Raw genomic sequence first — 21,654 nt, forward strand, 5'->3', positions numbered from 1 at the left:
TGGTTTAGAATGTTTGACCCTGGGTTTACACTTTGTCTGAAACTGAGTTTATTATTAACATGCCTGAAACACATGATGTAACTGAGTTCATGAATGTTTCCGTTTTTTAGTTCAGTTTCCTGATTTTGGCACTACAAAGCTGAAATATGACAGGATGGTTTTACTAGCCCAGGGTTAATTCATTCTAACCTCAAAGTTAACCAGTCACAAGCTACATTCAGTTTGCCACCTGTCTAATGTGTTTCAATTGTTTGTGTTTATTACAGATCCTACATAGATGTCAGCCAAATGGACTTGCCCATCAGTAACCAAATGCACACTGACCTGGAGCCCGAGGAGCAGATTTACTGGCATGAAGACTCAAAACCGGGAACAATAGTGTAGTTGCCTGTCTCTCAATGTGCCGTATGAATTTTCACCTTGACAAGTTGTCATTGTGCCTTAGATTGCACTTACCTGTTCTGCTCAAGAGGATCCAAAGAATGAAGGAACTAAACTTCTGTGGGATTCAGCGTGTAAAGGAAATGAAGCCCTCTCCTTTTCTGTTCTCTTGAATGCGATTGCCAAACTGACCCACAACTTTGTGTTTAAATCATAACAAAACCCCACGGGAGCGTCTTCATGTCTGGATTGCAAGTTTGTGGTGATGGCACTTGTTCACTGAAGCTATACCAGGACCTGATGTGGACTAAACTTCTCCAGTGTTTTACTGAAGACATGCGGGCTTCACAAACCAAGGACTAGGACTGTCTCTCTGAGAGGACACCGAGCCGCAACGAACAACGCTCTGCACACATGTATGAACCGTGTAACCATGAAGGATTGGACAAGGATTTATAAGGACATTATCACAATGAAGGATTGAACTCATTAAAAATGAGTCAAAAAGATGGCTACTTCCTGTAGCATTCTGCAGTCACCAGACCTAGTTTTATCATTGCATAGCTTGTATCTACCACACTTTACTCTAGTTTGTCATTTACAAAGTATTCAATCTATCTCATGGTCAGTGCTTACAGTACAATTGAGCCAAATACATGTCACCATTTGAGTATTACCCAAAAGACCAAACTTTGATATCACTGCCACATCTGATAAGTCACTGCAGGAAGACAGAAAATCCAGTCTTGTTTTTTATTTTAACATGGTTATTTCATCCATGCTGGAAATCATGGACTGGTGCTCCCAATTTCTCTTAAGAGAATCAAGCTGTATGTAAATGTTGGTATTGTAAATACACTGGTTCTGTCTTTTTTTTAAGAGCATTTTTTATGTATTTGAGAAGCATGTAATATATAGTAAACAACTGTTGTTAAGCTGGTTCTTAGTAATTTGTATAATTGCATTTGTTTGAATTAAAAGAAAATCAGCATTTGAAACAGTTGTTCAGTTTGTAGGTCATATTTATTGAGACCAGTATACAGACTTTGAAACTTATCAGGGAAATGTACTCAAAAGAAAAAACCCTCATCCATCTGAGTGCAGGAAAACAGGATTTAAATCCAAATCTGTTAAATTAGGTAATTGAACGTCTGTTCAGCCAGTTCAATTAATGAAATGGGATTTGAAGAAACTGAGATTGTCGCCACTACATTATCATTTAAATTGTATTGCTTTAAAGAACAGGCTTTGTCACAGGGGCTTAGGGCGGTGGTCTTTGGTCAGCTGCAACACATAAATACATTATCCACATAAATGGTCTGCGGTCCATCGAAGGAGGCAGATTACAGTTGGAAAGATTGGAGTACTGTATAGTACTGGTTACATTTCATTTAATTTTTGAGCTTGCAAGAATGAATGCAGAGCTGCATTTTTTTCTTGATGAGAGCTAATTATGAATAAATGATCTACTTTTAGGAATGCTCCCACCGCCTGCTGTGTTGCCAGGCTGCTTTTCTATGTCCTTAAGCCGTAAAACCGACCAAACCAGTCTTTAAAAGCTGTCACGCCCATTATGGGCTATAACCTGTTCTTCTGTCCTCCCTGTGAACGACAAGCTAGTGTTTATGGCACCAAACCCTCTCTTTAGGCATCCATGTTATAGAAGCCTGCTGTACACATGTATTGCCTCCCCTGTAGATTAGCTATAACCCTTCACCTCCTTTCCCTGCCTTCCTTCCCCAGCCAGGACACATTTTCTACCACTGGAAGAGTATCCTGCCTCTGCTCGCCTCTTTATGAAGGCCACAGTTGAGCAGCTTTTTACTTGCTCGCAGTGACTCTGTGTTTTGCTTCTTGTGCGAGCTCAGGGGAGGTCTCAGACACTTCTAGCTCCTTGGCTTCACCCGAGGCAGTGTGTGAGAGGGGGGTGCTTTGTATCCAGCTGTCTCCCTCTGTCTTTGTGCCTCTGCTGCTTCACACCAGCTGCAGCCAGACATCAGGCGAGGCTGCTCCAGCTGACACTTGACTACATAAACAATGGGCTCCTATATACTGTCCCCTCATCTAACACACTTCAGACAAAACTCTTAACACGTAGAGCAGATTCGGGCTGGGTATCAAACCTCGATACTTTATATAGGCACTGACCAAAATGTGTCCGTTCCACTGTATTTAAAGAAGTACCGAAAGCTGTCGTCGGACATCCTTGTCACATTCGTAATCTTGTTTAATTATTCTTTGAACAAAGGGTTGCCAATTCAAAGTTGCTCCTATCAGTATTTTTATATTGACGATGCATTCAATTATTTGTAATGTGAAAGGTGTTGCTCGTAGTGACAAAGCAGCAGAGTTGTTGCCTGACTTCCTCAGTTCCTGTCAGCTCATTGTTTTTGGTTTACGGCTGCAGCTTTTTGGTTCCGTCTCACTGCTCTCATTAACTTCCGTTCGCTACCTGCATAGGAAATAGAAGACAGAGTTAGCAAATACCTAAACATATTGTAGCATTTAGCAGCTAAAGACCCAGACTCCTCCGAGTTAAAAGGAGAGTGAATATTGGACTTAAATTAATGAGATGGACAATAATACAACTCTAAATGAATACTAACGTTGCTGTGTCTGCTCGATGTGTAAATAGGCAACTGTTAAACTGCTAAAAATTTAGCCATATCGACTTAATAAGGTGATGTGTTAAAGGTCCCATGACATGGTGCTCTTTGGATGCTTTTATATAGACCTTAGTGATCCCCTAATACTGTATCTGAAGTCTCTTTTATATAGGCCTTAGTGGTCCCCTAATACTGTATCTGAAGTCTTTTATATAGACCTTTGTGGTCCCCTAATACTGTATCTGAAGTCTCTTTTATATAGGCCTTAGTGGTCCCCTAATACTGTATCTGAAGTCTCTTTTATATAGACCTTAGTGGTCCCCTAATACTGTATCTGAAGTCTCTTTCCCTAAATTCAGCCTTGGTGCAGAATTACAGCCACTAGAGCCAGTCCCACAATGAGCTTTCCTTAGGATGTACCATTTCTGTGTCTGTAGTTATTGAGGAGGAAAAAAAAGGGGGGTTAAGGTGGAGAGTGGGGGTGTGACCTTGACCAACTGCCACTTTGTTCGTTTGAAAGCCATGATGTCTCTCTCTCTCTCATGGGTGGGCCAAATTCTCTGGGCGGGCAAAGCAGAGAAAGGGGAGGTAACCTTGCTCCTTATGACCTCATAAGGAGAATCGGTTTACACCTATCACCATTTCTAGCCACTGGGGGACCATAGGCAGGCTGGGGGAACTCATATTAATGTTAAAAAAACCTCCTGAAGTGAAATTGTCATGCCATGGAACCTTTAATGTTGTATTTACAGCTTGTTCCGCCCCAGGAAGTAAACATCACATAATGGTTTAAATCAAATTCAATTGAAATCCTACTTGATTTGATTGTTTTATTCAAAAAAAAGTAATTATACATCTGCATGTGTTTTTACAGTTGCATTCAAGACCGTTGTTAATTGCAAAAATATTTTTGTAGACAAACACGTTTTCTCAAAGTAAGCTATTGAAATAAGTATCGTTTAGGTGTCAAACTGGTATCAATTCGGCATTAGTATCTTAAAAAAATACCCAAACAATATGTCACACACGTCAACCGGCCCCAGAGCTCAGCTTAACTCAAACTCCGATCAAAGTGACTATAAATCATGCTGCGCCGTGGCTTCCCCAGGATCAGCACACTTAACCTTGACCCAGGGAGTAATGGCTCGGACAAGTTATGAAGGGTGAATAGTTGGATTAGCTGATCGGTCACATTGTCTAATACGGATGACCTTCTGTCGAGGAGGCAGTAAAGGCAGCATGGGTTTATGGGAAGGTTGCAGAGCTCACATAAAGATACACCGGACCGCAAAGGTCACAGCAGGTTATCATTTATGTGTCACGTCTGTAGCGTAGATCCAAGCAGCCAGATCTGCTGACTGACGGCTTGTCATAGTTATGAGGCGAGCTAACCAGCTTGGCCGGGCCAAAAGCCGAAGCCTCTCAGGCAAGTTGAGGGATGGAGGGGGGTCAACCCAAAAGGCAGCGTGCTGTCAAAGTGTGCACGGCCAACAACATCAAGTATTGTATTATTACTAGATGACTCCCTGTCCCACGCCTTTGTGTTGTGGAAACAGGAGGCAGATGTTGCAAGTCAAGAAGCCTGCACACGGACAACTGTGCTGTTACTTAGCAGCAAGCGCAGAAATAGTACACAGGTTTGTTTTTGTGTCGCATCCGCTGACTTCTGTTGCCTCACTTAAGATTACCTTTGAACGCAATTATGGTTGTTTCAAAATGACAAGCGAGTTCAGTGTTGTTGATTCACGCAAAAACACCAGGAAAGGTTGAGTGTTGTTTTGTGTGTGTGTGTGTGTGTGTGTGTGTGTAAAACTTCCCCTCCTGTATTACACATCTGTTGAGGAGAAAACCCCAGATACACACACACCTGTTGGGGGTGCAGCAGCACGCACGTGTTGGTAGGATCCTTCCAGCAGCTGCAGCTGAACAAGGGCCTCCAATGTGCCCTGAGAGACATGACTTTACTTGAGTTTATTGCCACCAGTTGTTGTGTTTACTCCTTCCAAGTTGCACAATATGGATGGAGATGAAACTAAGCGGGAGAGGACATAAATCACTACCCTAGCACAGAGCCTTGCAGCTCACGTCAAAGTTAAACTACACCCGAGTGCGCACAGGTCATCAAAAGGGTTCACTTGAAAAAATGCCATTTATACCTAACAGAGAAATGATGCTGTCTGAAATGGATTTGCGTAATTTTGATATTAAATGGGTTAACGTGGACGTGTTTGAAAAAAAAACAGCACTCTAAAGCGATTACTTTTTAATGCTCATCATTCTTATCTTCATGTTTCCCCCAATCCTTAAAGCCACATGACCAAATAACAGAGCATTGTGTTCCACATGGATTCTCGTTATCTGCAGTCAATTTCAAATGGAATCCAATAAAAAAACAAAAAAGGAGCTGACCCAGCGATGTGCAGATGAATCCACTCTGTCGCTGTGCAGCGCTCAGCTCTCCACACTATAATCTACTGCAGCCCATTGATTAGCATTGGTGTAAGTGGAGCGGAGTTAGCCAATCCGTCACCCAGAGGGCATTGTCAAGATTAAACAGTCAAGAGGTGCAGGAGGAATACTGATGGCCATGGGTTAAGACCTCACACTCCTTTGAAGTCTTTATTTTAAATACTGACACAGAGATCAGCGTTTGGAGTCACATGGATTTCATAATTCAAGACAAAGCAGGGCTTTCTCTTTTGCATCTGCATGAACATATGGTTGGTTGGTTTCTATTCAACGGCATACTTAAGCAAACTTAGATTTTCTGTGAGGAGACATTATTCACATGATTCTGAGCGTAAACCAACTGGCAGGGCCGCCGGCTGTTTCTGAGACTCATTAAACACAGATTTCATACCTAGGAAGGAGTCTGCAGCTGTGGTGCACAGAAACACTGACACATTGCATAGCAGAGAAGTGAGATGCTCTCATCACGGTTTAAGAAAAAGTGCCCTGACAAGTTCTGAGTGGAGTGACAGATACCCTGAGGTAAAGATAAAGCCCTTCAGATTACAAGCTTTCTTTTCAAAACACACACTTGTTGTGAAGATACTGTATAAGAAACTAACTTCAAGAGGTTTAGACTGAGACATAAAAAAAAGTCAAGATCTTTGTGTGCATGAAGTCCAATCACTCTTTCAATTTTCCTTCCAGAAAGCTCTGGATCTTTTGAAAGCTCTCCTCTTGCTGACCAAGAGCTTCCAGCAAAATGCCCATCGGTGACCTCTTCAGTCCGGCTCCTTCGATTTTGTTCTCCAGCTTATTTTTCATGTTGCGGAGGCGAAAGGAGGCATGTGCAAATACCACTGAAAAGCAGATGAAAAAGTGACTGTTAATGTTTTAAATATTTGGCAAAAACAAACCTATAAACCTTTGTTCAAGTCAAACTATAACAACATCAGTCTTTGAGTAGTCTCGCTTTGCCAGACCCTCCTCCACTCCACACGCGGCAGCTAGTCCACACAGCGTTCCAGGATGGGAGAAAACAACGTGCTCCGGTTTATTGGCATTTCTTTAAACCAATCACAATCGTCACGGGTCGGGGCTAAGCTCCGCACGGAGCCGCTGCAAAATAGCCTCGGGAAGGAACTTGTTTTTGGTGGAACGTGTACTTCCAAAAGTTGTGTTAGTCGTGCAACAGAAAACTCAGATTGGACAGATAGTCTAGCTAGCTGTCTGGATTTACCCTGCAGAGATCTGAGGAGCAGTTAACCATAGTCCTCACAAATACACTAGAGTTTAAAATTCCAACACAGAGAAAGAGGAAGGTAACGGACATCGGCGAAAAGACATGCATCCGGCGGCACAGGAGCAATCACGGAAGTGGAACGTCAAGGATATACCGTAGTCTGTAACACTTTACTTGAAGGTATCGACATAATCGTGACATGACACTGTCATAACTATGACATGACACTGTCATAAACGTTATAAACAAGTCATGAATGTTTATGACTTCTGTCATTAAGTCATTTGGTTTTCATCATGACAAGTTGACATTGTTTTGGTTGTCTTGATTATGACAACTTGACATTAATCAAAGTGACATTACCAGAGGATGTCTTTGTCATGACAACTTGACATAATGTCATCCTGTTTAATGTCAAGTTTTCTTAATAAGGACACTCCAAAGAAATTTAACGTGAAGTTGTCATGAGAAATATATCTTCTGGTAATGTCATCCTGGTTAATGTCAAGTTGTCATTAAAAAGACATCCCAAACTAATTTAATGTCAACTTGTCATGACCAAGACAACTTCTGGTAATGTCACTTTGATTAATGTCAACTTGTCATAATCAAGACAACCCAAACAATGTCAACTTGTCATGACAAAAACCGAATGACTTAATGAAAGAAGTCATAACATTCATGACTTGTTTATAACGTTTATGACACGTTCATGACAGTGTCATGTCATAGTTATGACAGTGTCATGTCACGATTATGTCGATACCTTCAAGTAAAGTGTTACCGACTAGTCTGAGAATCTGAAAGAGTTCAGTCCAAAACACATTTTATTGATTTTGAAAGAACCGTGTTGTCTAGGGTTCATTTAATAATACCTCAAATGCACTAATCATTATACTCTCAACTAGATCTTTATTATGTATTAAAAAAAAGAAATCCATTCATTCAGCTAATTAGTTTTATATTTGTCTGTTTCCTTTTTTTGTACCAAAGATTATATTGCAGCAACAGATATTTATACAATCGATGTGATCATTATCATCTTGAACTTACAAGCCAGAGGTAAAGTGATTGCAGACATAAACACCATGACGCTCCCCAGCATAGAGATTAAGATGTAGCTTGCGACCATGACAGCGATCACAAACGCTGTGGGATTTTGCCTCTTAAAGTTGCTGATCACAGCTCGGTTCTCTCCGGCCCACACTGAACCCAGGAAGACGCCCGACACCACGACCATGGCTGTTAACATCCCCAGAGGGTTCAGGAACCTGCAGGGCAGCAACACAAGACACATGAGAGGAGAGGGGTCAGTTTAAAACTGCTCTCACCGCGGGACCGCGTGTGTGTGTGTGTGTGTGTGTGTGTGTGTCACTGGCTCCACCAAGTGGTCAGATGTTGTTTGTACAACAACATGGTAAAGCTGGGTTTCTCTGCATATCACACACACACAGTGAATATGCAGACACAACGAAAACAGATTCCCCTTTATTAAAAAAGCACTTGGAGAAAATTACGAGCAGAAGACCCTCAGGTGAGATCTGCACTCAGTGCCTGCAGTTGTGGTGAATGGTCTGAAACCATGCTTTCTATGTTCTGGTTGTGTGAAGAAGAACTGTATGTGGAGACCCAGAAGACTTTTTGCAATGCAAATGAGGTCCATTCATAAGCATGTGGCTGAGCTGTAACAATAACATTATAGGGTTTTATCAAACAAGTAAAATGAATGGGTCAAAGTCCATCTCTGTTGGTTTAGGGGTATGACTCAGGATTGACTCACTGAGAAGTTATCCAATACTGGGTGATCTCCCTAATCAAGGGTCTCATAACTGTGCTATCTGCAGTGCAACAGCTGACTAGACAGAGGCTCATTTGGCCTTCACGGCCATAGCAACAATATGTCATCATACAGTTCAGTGAACAGACCATGACAGGGAACCACTATTTTTAGTAAGCTGGGCTTTAGTTGGAACAAAGTGCCAACTGAAGTCCAAATATTTCCGAGATGAGAGATTTAACCCCTTGTTCCCCGGTCTGATTGACTCCATGTTATCAGATAATAGACCAGTTCTTCAGGCAGTCTGTAGTAGTCTAGATCAGTGGTTGTACTTCAGGCCCATGGACATCTGTGTGAGTCAGGGCCCAACATTGGTTGCAGACTCCTCTTTTCTCTCTTCATTTCAGTCTGTGCTTCCACATGAGTCCATCATGGTCATCATATTTGCATTTTAACATAATCATAGAAAATAATTTCAAATTTCAAATGATATTCCTACATGGGTGAACTGAATAAAGGGTGTTGACTTTGGATCCCATGTTGAGAAAGAAAGAGTTCACACTGACAGTACATAACAGTGCATCACATGATAACTGGAACAATTTCTTTCTATTCATTCTTATGAGACTCCTTTTAACTTGTCTTCACATAAGCAGTCTACATCCCGTCTGTAACCTCATTTAAATCCCTTTAGGCTTCATTCCAGTTTACACTAGCATGCAACAATAACGAAATCAGTACACCAAAAAAAGGTAACAACCAACCTGAAAGGGTAACAACCTGAAAGGGTAACGTTAACACCATTTAGCTGCAAAACTGCCAAATAAACACTTAACAGCTGCTGTAGTTAATGACATAAAGTTGTCATGTAACTTACCCTACAACGAGGAAAACAACGACGGCCAAAGCCAAATAATTGGTTTGATAATAAAGCAGATTGCTGACAACTCGGTTGTTCCATTTCGCCAGATCTTTGCCATCCGGTTTGGCGAATCTTTCCGACCCGGGGAAGAAGTCGTCCCATGGTCTAAGCGGTGCCAGCTCCACTTTAGCCATCTGACTCCCTGCTAAGCTGACAGTGACAGCACCGCCACAGTTAAGTTACTAACCAAAATAATACATCAGCCGGAAATCAGATCCCGGAAAGTCCGCTACAAACCTCTCGCGAGAAGCTATTGGAAAGGCGTGCACTTAAAACCCTAAAACCCCGCCTCGTGAGTCTGATGAAACCTCACACTATTGGTCAGCAAACGCACTTTACCGAAACACTTCCTGCAATGCTTTATGGCAGAGAAATATCAATGAGAAATATAGATAACGGCGTTGTCTGGTAAACAAACAAAAAAAACTTCTATTTAAGTTGCAGGTCAGTTCTGTCTGTTATGTTTAGTGCGTTTACATTGACGTGTCGATGTTGCGAATGTTCTGGCAATGTGTGAACAGTGTGACAAATGCACGCGGACCGCATGAACTGCAATGACATGTAACGTTAGCTAACGTTAGTTCGATAACAGCTTAAACAAACAGGCACCTGACGACGTTTTTTGTTGTTGTTTGTACAGATGTGGAGCAGGATATTGAGTCCTCGTGTGATTGGTAGAACAGGTTTCTGTTGGAGGAGTCTTTTCACCATGCAGCTGAAGACCAGTGAGTTCCAGTCTCTGTTCACTGATGGGCTGAGTGGATTAGCAGGTGAGATCCCCAGCTCAATATTCAACTAACATGACCCATTATTAATAAGGAGACCTTTTAAACGGTTTAAATGTTCTCAGCAATGTTTTTCCCTAGGGTCAAATGTTCAATGTATGTTTTCCTTGGGTCAATTTAGCTATCATATTTATTTATCGTTCCTTTTGCAATTTTGAACTGTGAAGATAACCTTTTACTAATCATCTAAAATGATTTGATGATGATTCCAGATACAGCTGCGGTCACTTATATAGCTGCTCTTTTTGTTCACAGACATGGCAGTTAGGCCTGTCACGATAATACATTTTGCTGGACGATAAATTGCCCCAGAAATTATTGCGATAAGCGATAATATTGTCGTTCTGAGACCATTTTCATCTAATAAAATGATGATGGCATAATAATGCAGGTACACCTTTTCAAAGATCAATAAACTTTTATGTCTAAACAGGGCTGGACTGGGACAAAAAATCGGCCCTGGCATTTTTGGGCCAGGCGGCCCACACCCACCGTGATTGGTCAGACAAATTCCCTGCAGACAGTCCTCTTAAAATATGCGTGCGTTCCATTAAATGAGTTGCCTAGTGTTCAGCGTTCATTTTGGATCCTTCAAGAGGGGACTCAAGACTTAACAGTTGATCTTACACTTAAATAATTCATTCATTCTTAGAGTTATGATTTGTATATTTATGGTATTTTTATAATTTTTTATTATTGATATTTGATATTGTATTGTCATTATTTTTATTATTACCATTTTGCTTAATATTGGCTTAGCAACTTTAAAAACAGTTTACTGTTAATTTTAACTATTGTAAGATTCATATTTTGTCGCTTTGGACACAAGTGTCTGCTAAATACAATAACCATAACTATAACCCTTCCTAAAAGCTACAATAAAGCTGAGAGTAGTATATGCCCTGGAAAAGAGCACCAATACAAGAGAAGCTAATTAAGCTATTCAAGGAACACTGATGCTTATATCATCATTGATTTTATAGATCCACAGACTTTTCAGCTACCCAACAGGCCAACCGCTAGCATTTTCAATGTAAGCTTAAGCTGTTAGGTTACCTGACAGCCACTAACTTTAATGTTACAGCCAAACTGCTTGTTGTCGTTATGACGTGGACACACTTCGCCATCGAACACACACACACGCACACACACACACACACACAGCCTCCCTCCCTTCCTGAGAGTCTGTGTTAATTTGCCTACTCCTTACCACATCGTCATCTACTCTCTCTTCCATCTTTTCCCTCACTCGCCTCCTCCTCGCCTTCTTCCCTGACATCGTTGTTTCTGCTTCTATAGCCAGCCACCTCTCCTCCTCTACTTCAGGTAATGCTGATGTTGAAGCAGCTACTACAGACCCAAACATGTCCGAAATTTTTGAGGAACTCCGCTAGATTCTTAATCTTATTCTCCTCTAATTTCCCTTGCCACTTGGTGGTCGTTTGTCCATTATAACGTGAATGCTAAACTTCCAGCATAACTATTACAGCTCTCACGCCTCAGGGCCGGGAGGCGTGGCCATAGTGGGATTCGGAATTTGCGGCCCGGAGTGGGGAAGGGGGTTCCTGGATTTCATTGGGTCAGGCCAGTGCCAATAAAGAAAATTAACCAATGGGCCGCTGTGAGTTCTTTACGGGCCGGCCCGGCCAAAAATTAAAAAAAGGCCTATTTATATCGGCGATTCGGCCCAAAAGTCCGTCGGCCCAACGGGAAAATGCCCGGTATGCCAGATGGCCAGTCCAGCCCTGTTTCTAAAGAATATTTAACAGTGGAACTGGACGACATTTTAAATATCCACAATAAATGAACAAAACAACCAAAAACAATAAATAAAATGGACTATCAGTCTCTGATAACAAAAAAAGCACTGGAATAAAAACCAAACGCAACCAAAAACAATAAATAAAATGGAAATATTTCCGTCCGCGATAATTTCCATTTAAAAATGATCAAGCTCATTTTTATTTATCATGCGGTTTCTTGATTTATTGCATATTGCGACATTATTTTTTTGTATTGTTTCTTATGAGATTCAGCATTTTATTGCACTTTCATAATGTTGGGGGTAGTGGGCTAGAGACGGATTAAAACAATGACCTAATCGATGCGACAGAGGCCAAAATATTCAGACTTTTAGCCTCCAAAATGGGTCAAGCATCCAAAAAAATGGTCGAGCCAACATTTCCCATAATGCAAACGAAACCTGGGAAATACACACGTCAAACAAACCGCTCCAGTATGGAACACAGGATATACTATATATATATATATATATATATATATATATATATATATATATATATATATATATATATATATATATATATATATATATATATATATATATATATATATATATATTATAAAGTCCTAAGGCCCAGCCAAGATAATTCTGATGACATCCACAGCGTTACTTTCTCAAACTTGACAAAGCTCCTCCAGTGCCACAGAAGACAAACTAGTACTAGACTAGTACTCCACATGACTAGTCAACTGGTTTTGATGTGATAAATTGGTGGAATGCTTCTTTTAATGTGCCCACATAGGCAGTGGGCCTTGACGATTTTGTGGTTGTTGGTGTAATTCACACTTAGCCTAAAAAACATTTCCCATGCTGCTCTGGAGGCAGTCGGAATCTCGTTTTGAGTGAAAAATCAATAGGTAAAACTAGTGAAAACTCCATTCAGAATATAAAAATAAATAATTTAATGTTTTTCTATTGATTCGTGACAGTGGAATTCATTATCTTGGAAAGTTTCTTCTCCGGCTCTGCCCCTCCAGGTTTGACTCAGTCAGTGAGATTGTTTGTGACTCCAGGCACACGTCCTCTGAAAAGTTCCCCAACTCCTGTAACTGTTTTTTTTTTTTTCCAGAGGTGTTTGAGAAGCAGCAGCATGAGCTGAGGATAGCTGGAGGTGCCGTACGAGACCTGCTGTCTGGGAAGCGGCCTGAAGATGTGGACTTTGCCACCACAGCCACTCCAGAGGAGATGAAGCGAATGTTCCAAACAGCTGGCATCCGGATGATCAACAATAAAGGAGAGAAGCATGGGACCATAACAGCAAGAGTAAGAGTCTGGTCTGCCTAATGTGTCTACGCACATACATTATAAACCCAAAATGGGATTGTACAGAGGGATGGCAGCAGTGAATCAAAGATCTTTGTAAAGGTGTTTGTTGTTGGAACACCCATGATGCACATGGGAGGCTTTAGTACTACGTAGCCCATTTCAAACAAATGGTTCTTAATTCTTGATTTAAAGATGTTAATAAGCAAAACAAACAAAACAACAGACTTTATTCTTAATCGTCACACACACACACACAGGTCAATGTCGTGAAATTCTATTACTGCATTTTAACCCATCCTTAGCATTAGGAGCAGTGGACAGCTATAAATACAGCATGGACAGATACAGCAGCCCAGTAACAGGAAGCTATATTTCTGATTGATTTGTTTATTCCTGGAATATGGAAATATGTTGCATCGAATGGGCAGAGGTTTTGAGCTGGAACATACGGCTCCATTAGGTAGGTTGAATATAAAAATCCTACAATGTTTTAATGCCATAAGGCAGCTTTACCATGTACAGACTGACACAACTATACTGTGTATTTCTGAGTACCCTCTGAAATACTGCATTACCCACAAGTAAGAGTTGGTAGAGAGGGACATTGACTTCAGAATGAGATCATATGTCCATGGCATGAGGCCAGTCTTTGCTGTGCCTGTAGTCATCTGTCTTTTGTTTATTGGTCATCTTTTATAGCTACACAATGAGAACTTTGAGGTGACCACGTTGCGAGTGGATGTTCAGACAGATGGACGTCATGCAGAGGTGGAATTCACCACTGACTGGCAGAAAGACGCTGAGCGGAGAGACCTCACCATCAATTCCATGTTTTTAGGTATTAAATGACTTCTCTCTGTTTGCTCGTGTTGTTGAGATGCCCAGCATCAGCGTGTGTCACTTTTTTTTATTACATTTATTACACACAGAATTATTTATTTTTGTGTGACTTTTTCCCCTTTCACAGGGCTTGATGGCACATTATATGACTATTTCAAAGGATACGAAGACCTGCAGAACCGAAAAGTTCGGTTTGTTGGCAGTGCTGAACAAAGAATCCAAGAGGACTACTTGAGGATACTGCGTTATTTCAGGTAGGCTGCCTCATTTCACTTTCAACTCAGAAAAGGGATGGATGGATGGATGGATGGATGGATGGATAGATATAGATTTTTATTTTTTCCAAAAATGGGAAATTACAGTGTTACAGCAGCAAAATATCAGACACACAGCACACGTACAGAATATACATGAAATAATAGGATACACTATACATGAAATAATAATAGGATAGATTACAAGAACAAATATTTAAAATATATAAAAGTTGGGAATAAACTACTTAACTAGTATTGATAAAGATGAAGATAAACCTATTGTGCACTTAGTGCAGTTGTGATTGTGATGTCTGAGTTTTATCTAACACTCCGTGATGAAGTGTTAAAAAGTTCTATTGCCTGTGGTATGAAAGTCATCATTTATTTGTTTGACGTAAAAGCAATTTGACCTCAACCGTCTCATTTCCCTCCAAGGTTCTACGGCAGGGTGGCCCTGGCGCCAGATGACCATGAGCCTGAGACGCTGGTTGCTATTAGGGAAAATGGTCGTGGACTTGCAGCTATATCGGGAGAACGGATTTGTGTGGAACTAAAGAAGATGGTTGTTGGTAACCATGCTGATCATCTGCTGGAGCTGATGTACAGTCTGGAACTGGCCCAGTACATAGGTGAGAGGGAGGCAGGGAAAGGCAGTGGAGGAACGAGAGGAAGGATAACACGCGACAGAACATAACAATGGTTCCCAGAAGGATTTGAGCCAGGGATATTGGGATTACGTGGTCAACCTCTTAAAAACCCCAGCGCCACCAGGACACCTTAGCAAAAAGTTGCTTTTAAATATATGCCCTTACTTACATTTACTTGACATCAAGTAGAGGGTTATTTTAATTATATTGTATAAAGCTAGAGCCAGGAGACAGTTGGCTTACCTCAGCATAAAGACTAGAAGCTGTGCTTCCTCTGTGCAAATGGATGCACTTATACTGATGAGACTCCCACCTCCGTCTAAAATTGGGGTTGCATTTTTCCCATGTAGCCCATTTTGGTAAACATGCCCACATATTGGAAATATATTTTCCTCTTCGTCATGGCTCAGATCCCTTTTGAAAATGGTCTGAGAGAACATGTACCAAGTCATTGTTTGCAAAGTACAGGCATCAGTAAGAGGGTTCAGTAGTGTTGAAGCTCAAGAAGCTGACAGTTTAGAGCAGTTTCTAAATGGGGGGAAAGAAATCTTATTCCTCAGATGGAGTGGATTCACTGCCGCTTGACTTCTGTGGGCGAACTCTATGTGTCAGCAGTATATGATTCAATGATTGTTGATTATTGAATTCTTCCTCAGGCTATTTGGTAACCGCAGAAGACTTCTACCAGGATACCAGTCTTTCTCTTGCCTGTTTTCTGTAGTTGTTAAAGTAATTTCTGCTCATCCTTCTCGCTCGCATCTTCTCAGGTTTACCTCCAGATGGCGATGTTGAGGAGATGAAGCGAGTATGGCAGAACGCCAAAGACCACTCTCCCAAACCTATGACCATCCTGGCTGCTCTCTTCCGCCGCCCAGAGGAGGTGGAAAAGATGGACCTCCGGCTGAAGGTGTCCAGGGAGGAGAAGACTTTGGCTCTGTTCTTGGTCAAATACAGACGGGAGCTCCGCAAGAGCGAAGATGACCCTGACAGCCTTAAACCCTTCACTGACTTCATCATCGACGTAAGTTTCAGCTTCCTCCAGTTAATTGGTAGAAACATATCAGATGTCAGTTGTTCATGTGTTTTCTAATAAAAAGGGCCGGAGATGTGTAGTTGGGGACACTTACCAGAACAATGTGGTCATTGATTTCAGCCATGACTTTTCATAGAGTTTATATATCATGTTCTAAAAAGCCAGGGTTATTTATCATGAGTTGTGGTGTATGCCAGTGAATTTAGTGATCGCCTTCAAAAAGCTGAATTAGCTAATTTTGAAGCTGAATAGACAGACACCTGTAATGCATGGAGCAATCCACCCTGAATCACTTTACCACTGTTTAAAAACAAACTGCAAGCATTACATGTTAGGTGCATTTCTGGCTACTAGATGAATTTCTGTGAAGAAATTAGGATTTAGAAAGAGTTTAATCAAAACGTGATGACAGTAATGGGGTTGCCTGTACATGTTGGCAGCCTCTCTCAATCAAATCTGATCAAACCACACCCACACAGTCCTGATGAAGCAGATCTTCTGAGCATTTAAATATTGAGCTCTAAATAAATGATACTTAACTTTACCCTTTTCAGAGTCGGGAGCTGGATTCCCAGAGTAAAGTGTGTGAGCTATTGAAGTATCAAGGTGAGGAGAAACTGCTGGCGGAGCTCTGCAGGTGGTCCATCCCTCGCTTCCCCGTCAGTGGTCACGACCTGAGGAGGATGGGGGTCACGTCGGGCAAGGAGATAGGTGCCACCTTACAGGAGCTCCGCGACATCTGGAAGAAAAGTCGCTATCAGATGGACAAAGATGAACTCCTAAGTTACGTAAAGTCTTAAATGAGGAGAAAAGTGGATGGGTTTTTGTGTCGGACAATAATGATCTGGACACTTACCGCTGTAATCGTGTTGCTCACAGGTATTGATTGAGCAGACTGCTGCACATTGTTGAGAAAGGACATTACAAGAACTGAAACATGCATGGCCACTGATGACTGCAATTTCATATTAAATTAGCCCAATACCACTTTTGTTCTCCTGCATCACCAGGGGTTAAAGTGGGATCTGGCAGAACAAATGTTACACTTTAAAGTTTCTTACTGCTTTTAAAGTCTCTATCCACTACTCGGTACTTAAAGAAAACTCACTTTTAAAGCTGTTAAACCTGTTACTCCCATTATTTCCTTATTCCAAAACAGTGGTGATGAAAATCAGGAGCAATTGAGTTTTCATCAAAACAACATTTTGACTGACTATTAACTGCATCCCAAATTAATCAGAGCACCCAAGGCCAAATTGCATCCCAAGGTACCATTTGACCGGTTGCTGAAAAGCATTTAAAGGCTGTTTTATCTAACAGTCACTCCACATAAAACACACTGGGGCTACATTCACTCCAGCTAACTCGGTGTCACAGCTGCGACCATATAAGAGAATGTACTACTAGACAATGACTGCTGATCATATGTGTTATTACAGAGCTCTATGAAATTCCTTAGATAAACAGCTGTTCTACCGATTCTCAGTTGCTATAGTAAATTATAAATTTCATCGTTAAAACCATAATGGAAAGCAGCAGTATGGTTTTGATTGTTTTAGTTTTCTCCTCGGTTTAACTGCAGTATTTCTTTGCCATGTTTTCTGAACAGAAAATGCTCTATAAAAAGGTTCTACTTTTTATTGATACAACTGACATGGTGATTCTTTTAAGTGCATACACTGCCGAATACAAAGCTATACGTATTCCACTTCTGTATTTGCTGCTGTGAGACATAATATCTGTGCTGGGGGGGAGGTTGCTCCTCCCTCCTGCAGATATGAGCAGATATAAAGCCCTCTGCTTTCCTTTCTTAACACCACAGTTTCTGCCTGGACACTCTCAACACTTGTTGCTTACTGGACATTCACCCACTACACTCGCACTATGATTTTTTTTCTTCTAGGAATAACCTTTTGATGAAATTGTTAAAAGTCGAAGTCCATGCTTCCTGCTTACATTTGTTGTTGTAGTTTTTAAATGTTATTATTGCTGTATTTCGGGTGAAAGCATGGCTTGGTTCATTGTAAATATCAGTAACATCACTTTGGAGAATGCACTATCTGGGGATGAGCCGCGAGATGAGCGCTTGGCTCAAGTGGAAATAGCTCTCCTGTCCATCATCTTCATCACTGCAGGGATGTTAAACTTCGGGGTCTTGTTGCTGCTGTGGAAGCGGAGGAAGCAGCTCTCCAGGATGCGCGTCTTCGTCTTCCACCTGTGCGTCGCCGATCTGGTGGTCACATTCTTCCAAGTTTGTCCCCAACTCATGTGGGACATCACTGACCGATTCGTCGGGCCAGATATATTGTGTCGCGTAGTGAAGTACCTGCAGGTGGTCGGGATGTTTGCCTCCACTTATATGATTGTAGTGATGACGATGGACCGATATCAAGCCATCTGCAACCCCATGGTGACTTTCCAAAGGCGCAGGGCGCGCTGGAACGGCGCGGTGTGCGCCGCTTGGTGCGTCTCTTTCATCGGCAGCCTCCCACAGATCTTCATTTTCTCTCGGGTCGAGGTCGCTCCCGGTGTGTACGACTGCTGGGCTCTGTTCATCAAGCCGTGGGGACCGAGAGCCTACGTGACCTGGACGACTCTGGTGATATTCGTCCTGCCCATTCTCGTGGTGATCGTGTGCCAGGTGCGCATCTGCCGCACCGTGCACATTAACTTTCACATGAAGACGCACCACGTCGCAGAGTCGGTCAGTAAGACGCTGTCCTCCAGGGCCAGCAGCGTGACAGGGGTGTCAAAGGCGAGGGCGAAGACTGTGAAGATGACCGTGGTCATCGTGCTCGTCTACATCATCTGCTGGACGCCTTTCTTCATTGTGCAGCTCTGGTCTGTCTGGGACATTGAGGCCCCCACTCAGAGTAAGATCAATCAGTCAGACTTTATTTGTATAGCACTTTTCGCATTTAAAATGAAACATAAATTGCATTACATAATCTCCACTAAGCGATTAGTGGCTTTGTAATTAATAAAGCCCAATGACAGCATTCACTACACATAGAAACAGGAGCTGAAAAGCTATCATAAATCTAACTAATTTACATTGAGAAAAAAACCAGAGGCAGGATTAGAAATAGATAAAAAAAAAAAAAAAAACTTCAACTCTGTATATATCAACATACATATACCAAGAAGTAAAACAGACTAAAATACATGGATAAATAGCTCTCCTGCCATCAGGAAGGCTGTGCCAGAGGAAGAAGACCAGAGAGCAAGCAGATCTGATAAATTGAAAGGACCAAGACTATTAAGACATTTTATAAACCAATAAAAGAGCATTGAAATCAATTTTGAAGCAAACCGGAAGCCGATGAAAAGACTTTAAAATTGGTGTAAGTCCTATAGTCAACACATATGTAACCGAGTTTTGCAGTAATTGTAATTGAGCTATATTCTTTTTAGGGAGACCAGAATGTAGAGCATTATAATAGTCAATCCTACAGGAAATAAAGGCATTCATTATTAACTGGACAGTGAAACGGCCGCACTCTAGCAATGTTATTGTTATGTTTCTAATGTTAGGTTTAAAATTAAGGTCTTAATCAAAGATAACGTCTAGGTTTTGAACTTGTTAACAGGGTTGTAATGCCAGTGCTTGCAGTTTCACATTGAGTTTGTTTGGTTGAGCTTTAGTACCAATTACCAAGACTTCAGTTTTGTCCTGTTTGAGCTAGAAAATCTCTGCCATCCATAACTTGATCTCTAAAATGCAGTTAAAACGGCATCTGTTGGTCTGAGTCATAAGGAGACAAGGCAATGTAAGGCTGTGCATCGTCAGCATTGCTGTGGAAATTTATGCCATGTCTCCTGATGGCGTTTCTAAGTGGCAGCATGTAAAGTTTAAAGTGTACCTTAAATTGAACCTTATGGAACACCACAATTCATTTTATAATTTTAGATAAACATTCTTCCATGCTTACAAAAAATCTCTATCATTAAGATTCAAACCAATTAAAACAGTACCAGGGAGGCCAATCAGACTGTAAAGTCTAGCTAAAAGAATCAAGTGATCTACTGTATCAAAGGCTACGCTCAAGTCAAGAAATATTAAAACTGAAGGTTTTTCATATTCGTATTAGACCTGAGGTCCTTCACAACCTTGACTAGGGATGTCTCAGTGCTGTGATTGGTCTGATAACCAGATTGGTATATTTAAAAGAAATATTGCGAGTTCAAATCAGAGCTGGTTGAAAAAAAAGCTTCTGTAAAATACTCAAAAATTGAAGATTGGCTGCTAAATTGTTTCGCTTCAGAATAGGGTTTAACTGGCAGTCTTTAGAGTAGTAGGGAAAACACCCATCTGAACAACATAGTTAACAATGTGAAGTAAATCCTTATTACAGTCTTAAAAAGGATGTAGGAATTGGATCCAAAAAGCAGTTTTCTGGTTTTAATTGGTAAATAACGTTGCCAAGCATCTTAGCATCAACCAGGATGAATTTCTATAGCGTTTCCTCAAATAAAAACAAAGTTTCTGGAGTATTACTGTAAAATTAATCTTTAAGAGTCTATTTTATTGGGTTTTGGGATCTCACAACATGAAATAGAGACACATCATGGCAAAAGAATGCATGGCATATCAAATGTGATTGTCATTACTGCGCATGAATTGAAAGAAAGATTGGTTATGAACTGCATCATCATGGGGGAAACAATTAAATTAAAAAACTGCACTTTCAGAGTTAAAAAGTGAGTCTTGGATTAATACTGACATGCTTGTTAATTTAATGACAATAAATAATTTCAATTGATCTCATTTTGGAATCCAGATTCTGTGAGTGAGCTTAGGTAAGGTAACATCTTCATCTTAAAAAAAGACAATAATAAATTATAACCCTACATTATTCACAATGTACATATCCATTTAATAATTATAATACACAGGGAAGGGTGCCATCTCAACTCACTCACTTTGATAGAAATTGTACAATACATAAAGTCAGCCCAAAGGTTATTGCTCCTTATTGCTGGAAATGAAAATCAAGGTAAACTGAGTTTAAGTGATGATGCTCCAAAATTAGAAAGTATCTAGACATTGGTCCTCCCTCATAAAACAGACCAAAATATAAGAATTACAGTAAAGTCACAGTGGAATATTTTTCTCATTTTCTCGTCTTTGTATCCAGCTGCAACCTTCACCATCTTGATGCTGCTAGCCAGTCTGAACAGCTGTGCGAACCCTTGCATCTACCTGCTGTTCAGCGAGAAGCTGCCCAAGACGCTCGTGGCCCTAATGTGTGTGGGTCAGTCCGATCTGAAGGAGTCCATCCATGAGGAGGCCACCATGGTCAGCTCCCTGCACATCAGCCTCAAGAGTCTGCCACACTGCAGATAAAGCGCTGACACCTCTGAAGCTCATCTTACCCCAGGCCAGACAATATTGGCATCCTCTAATAAGTGTGAGGCCAAACATCACAGAAGAACTACAAGTCCCTGTAGTAATTATAGTGAAAAATTAATAATCTGTGAAATGCTTTCATGTAGTTCAACTCACACACCATAAGTCTTTACAGGGATATAACAGTGAAACATCGAGTATGATTGCGTGCCATAAAGTCACTATTACATAACACATACTTAACGGTCCCATGGCATGAAAATTTCACTTTGAGGTTTTTTAACATTAATATGCA

At 41.0% G+C, this 21,654-nt stretch overlaps 4 protein-coding genes across 10 annotated transcripts in view; 3 read left to right on the forward strand and 1 right to left on the reverse strand.

The window, feature by feature from the left end:
- The window catches only part of LOC120556937 (FERM domain-containing protein 4B-like), a 54,346-nt gene extending 52,962 nt beyond the window's left edge, over positions 1 to 1,384 (forward strand). For all 6 annotated transcript variants that reach the window (XM_039796834.1, XM_039796835.1, XM_039796830.1 and 3 more), the window contains one exon: positions 267 to 1,384. In XM_039796834.1, the coding sequence (XP_039652768.1) occupies position 267 (1 nt within the window). In that variant the 3' untranslated portion in view covers positions 268 to 1,384. The remainder of the gene's footprint in view (positions 1 to 266) is intronic.
- A 2,419-nt stretch (positions 1,385 to 3,803) lies between these two features.
- On the reverse strand, positions 3,804 to 9,610 carry arl6ip5a (ADP-ribosylation factor-like 6 interacting protein 5a). The gene is made up of 3 exons (XM_039796840.1): positions 9,333 to 9,610; positions 7,732 to 7,949; positions 3,804 to 6,295 (listed from the first exon to the last, which is right to left on the reverse strand). Exons 1-3 carry the CDS (start codon positions 9,509 to 9,511, stop codon positions 6,120 to 6,122), a joined length of 573 nt encoding a protein of 190 aa, XP_039652774.1. The 5' UTR covers positions 9,512 to 9,610; the 3' UTR covers positions 3,804 to 6,119.
- Positions 9,611 to 9,673: 63 nt separating this feature from the next.
- On the forward strand, positions 9,674 to 17,647 carry trnt1 (tRNA nucleotidyl transferase, CCA-adding, 1). 2 transcript variants are annotated; one of them, XM_039796838.1, is made up of 8 exons: positions 9,674 to 9,785; positions 10,018 to 10,147; positions 13,036 to 13,229; positions 13,932 to 14,070; positions 14,200 to 14,326; positions 14,765 to 14,958; positions 15,744 to 15,997; positions 16,564 to 17,647. In XM_039796838.1, exons 2-8 carry the CDS (start codon positions 10,018 to 10,020, stop codon positions 16,807 to 16,809), a joined length of 1,284 nt encoding a protein of 427 aa, XP_039652772.1. In that variant the 5' UTR covers positions 9,674 to 9,785; the 3' UTR covers positions 16,810 to 17,647. The 2 variants fall into 2 exon arrangements, with proteins under 2 accessions (XP_039652772.1, XP_039652771.1); XM_039796837.1 differs by having other exon boundaries at positions 9,683 to 9,821.
- Positions 17,648 to 17,763: 116 nt separating this feature from the next.
- On the forward strand, positions 17,764 to 21,654 carry si:dkey-178o16.4 (oxytocin receptor). Its single transcript, XM_039796839.1, has 2 exons — positions 17,764 to 18,882; positions 21,148 to 21,654. Exons 1-2 carry the CDS (start codon positions 18,018 to 18,020, stop codon positions 21,354 to 21,356), a joined length of 1,074 nt encoding a protein of 357 aa, XP_039652773.1. The 5' UTR covers positions 17,764 to 18,017; the 3' UTR covers positions 21,357 to 21,654.

The sequence above is a fragment of the Perca fluviatilis genome, chromosome 4 (genome assembly GCF_010015445.1).
Source record: "Perca fluviatilis chromosome 4, GENO_Pfluv_1.0, whole genome shotgun sequence".
NCBI lineage: Eukaryota > Metazoa > Chordata > Actinopteri > Perciformes > Percidae > Perca > Perca fluviatilis.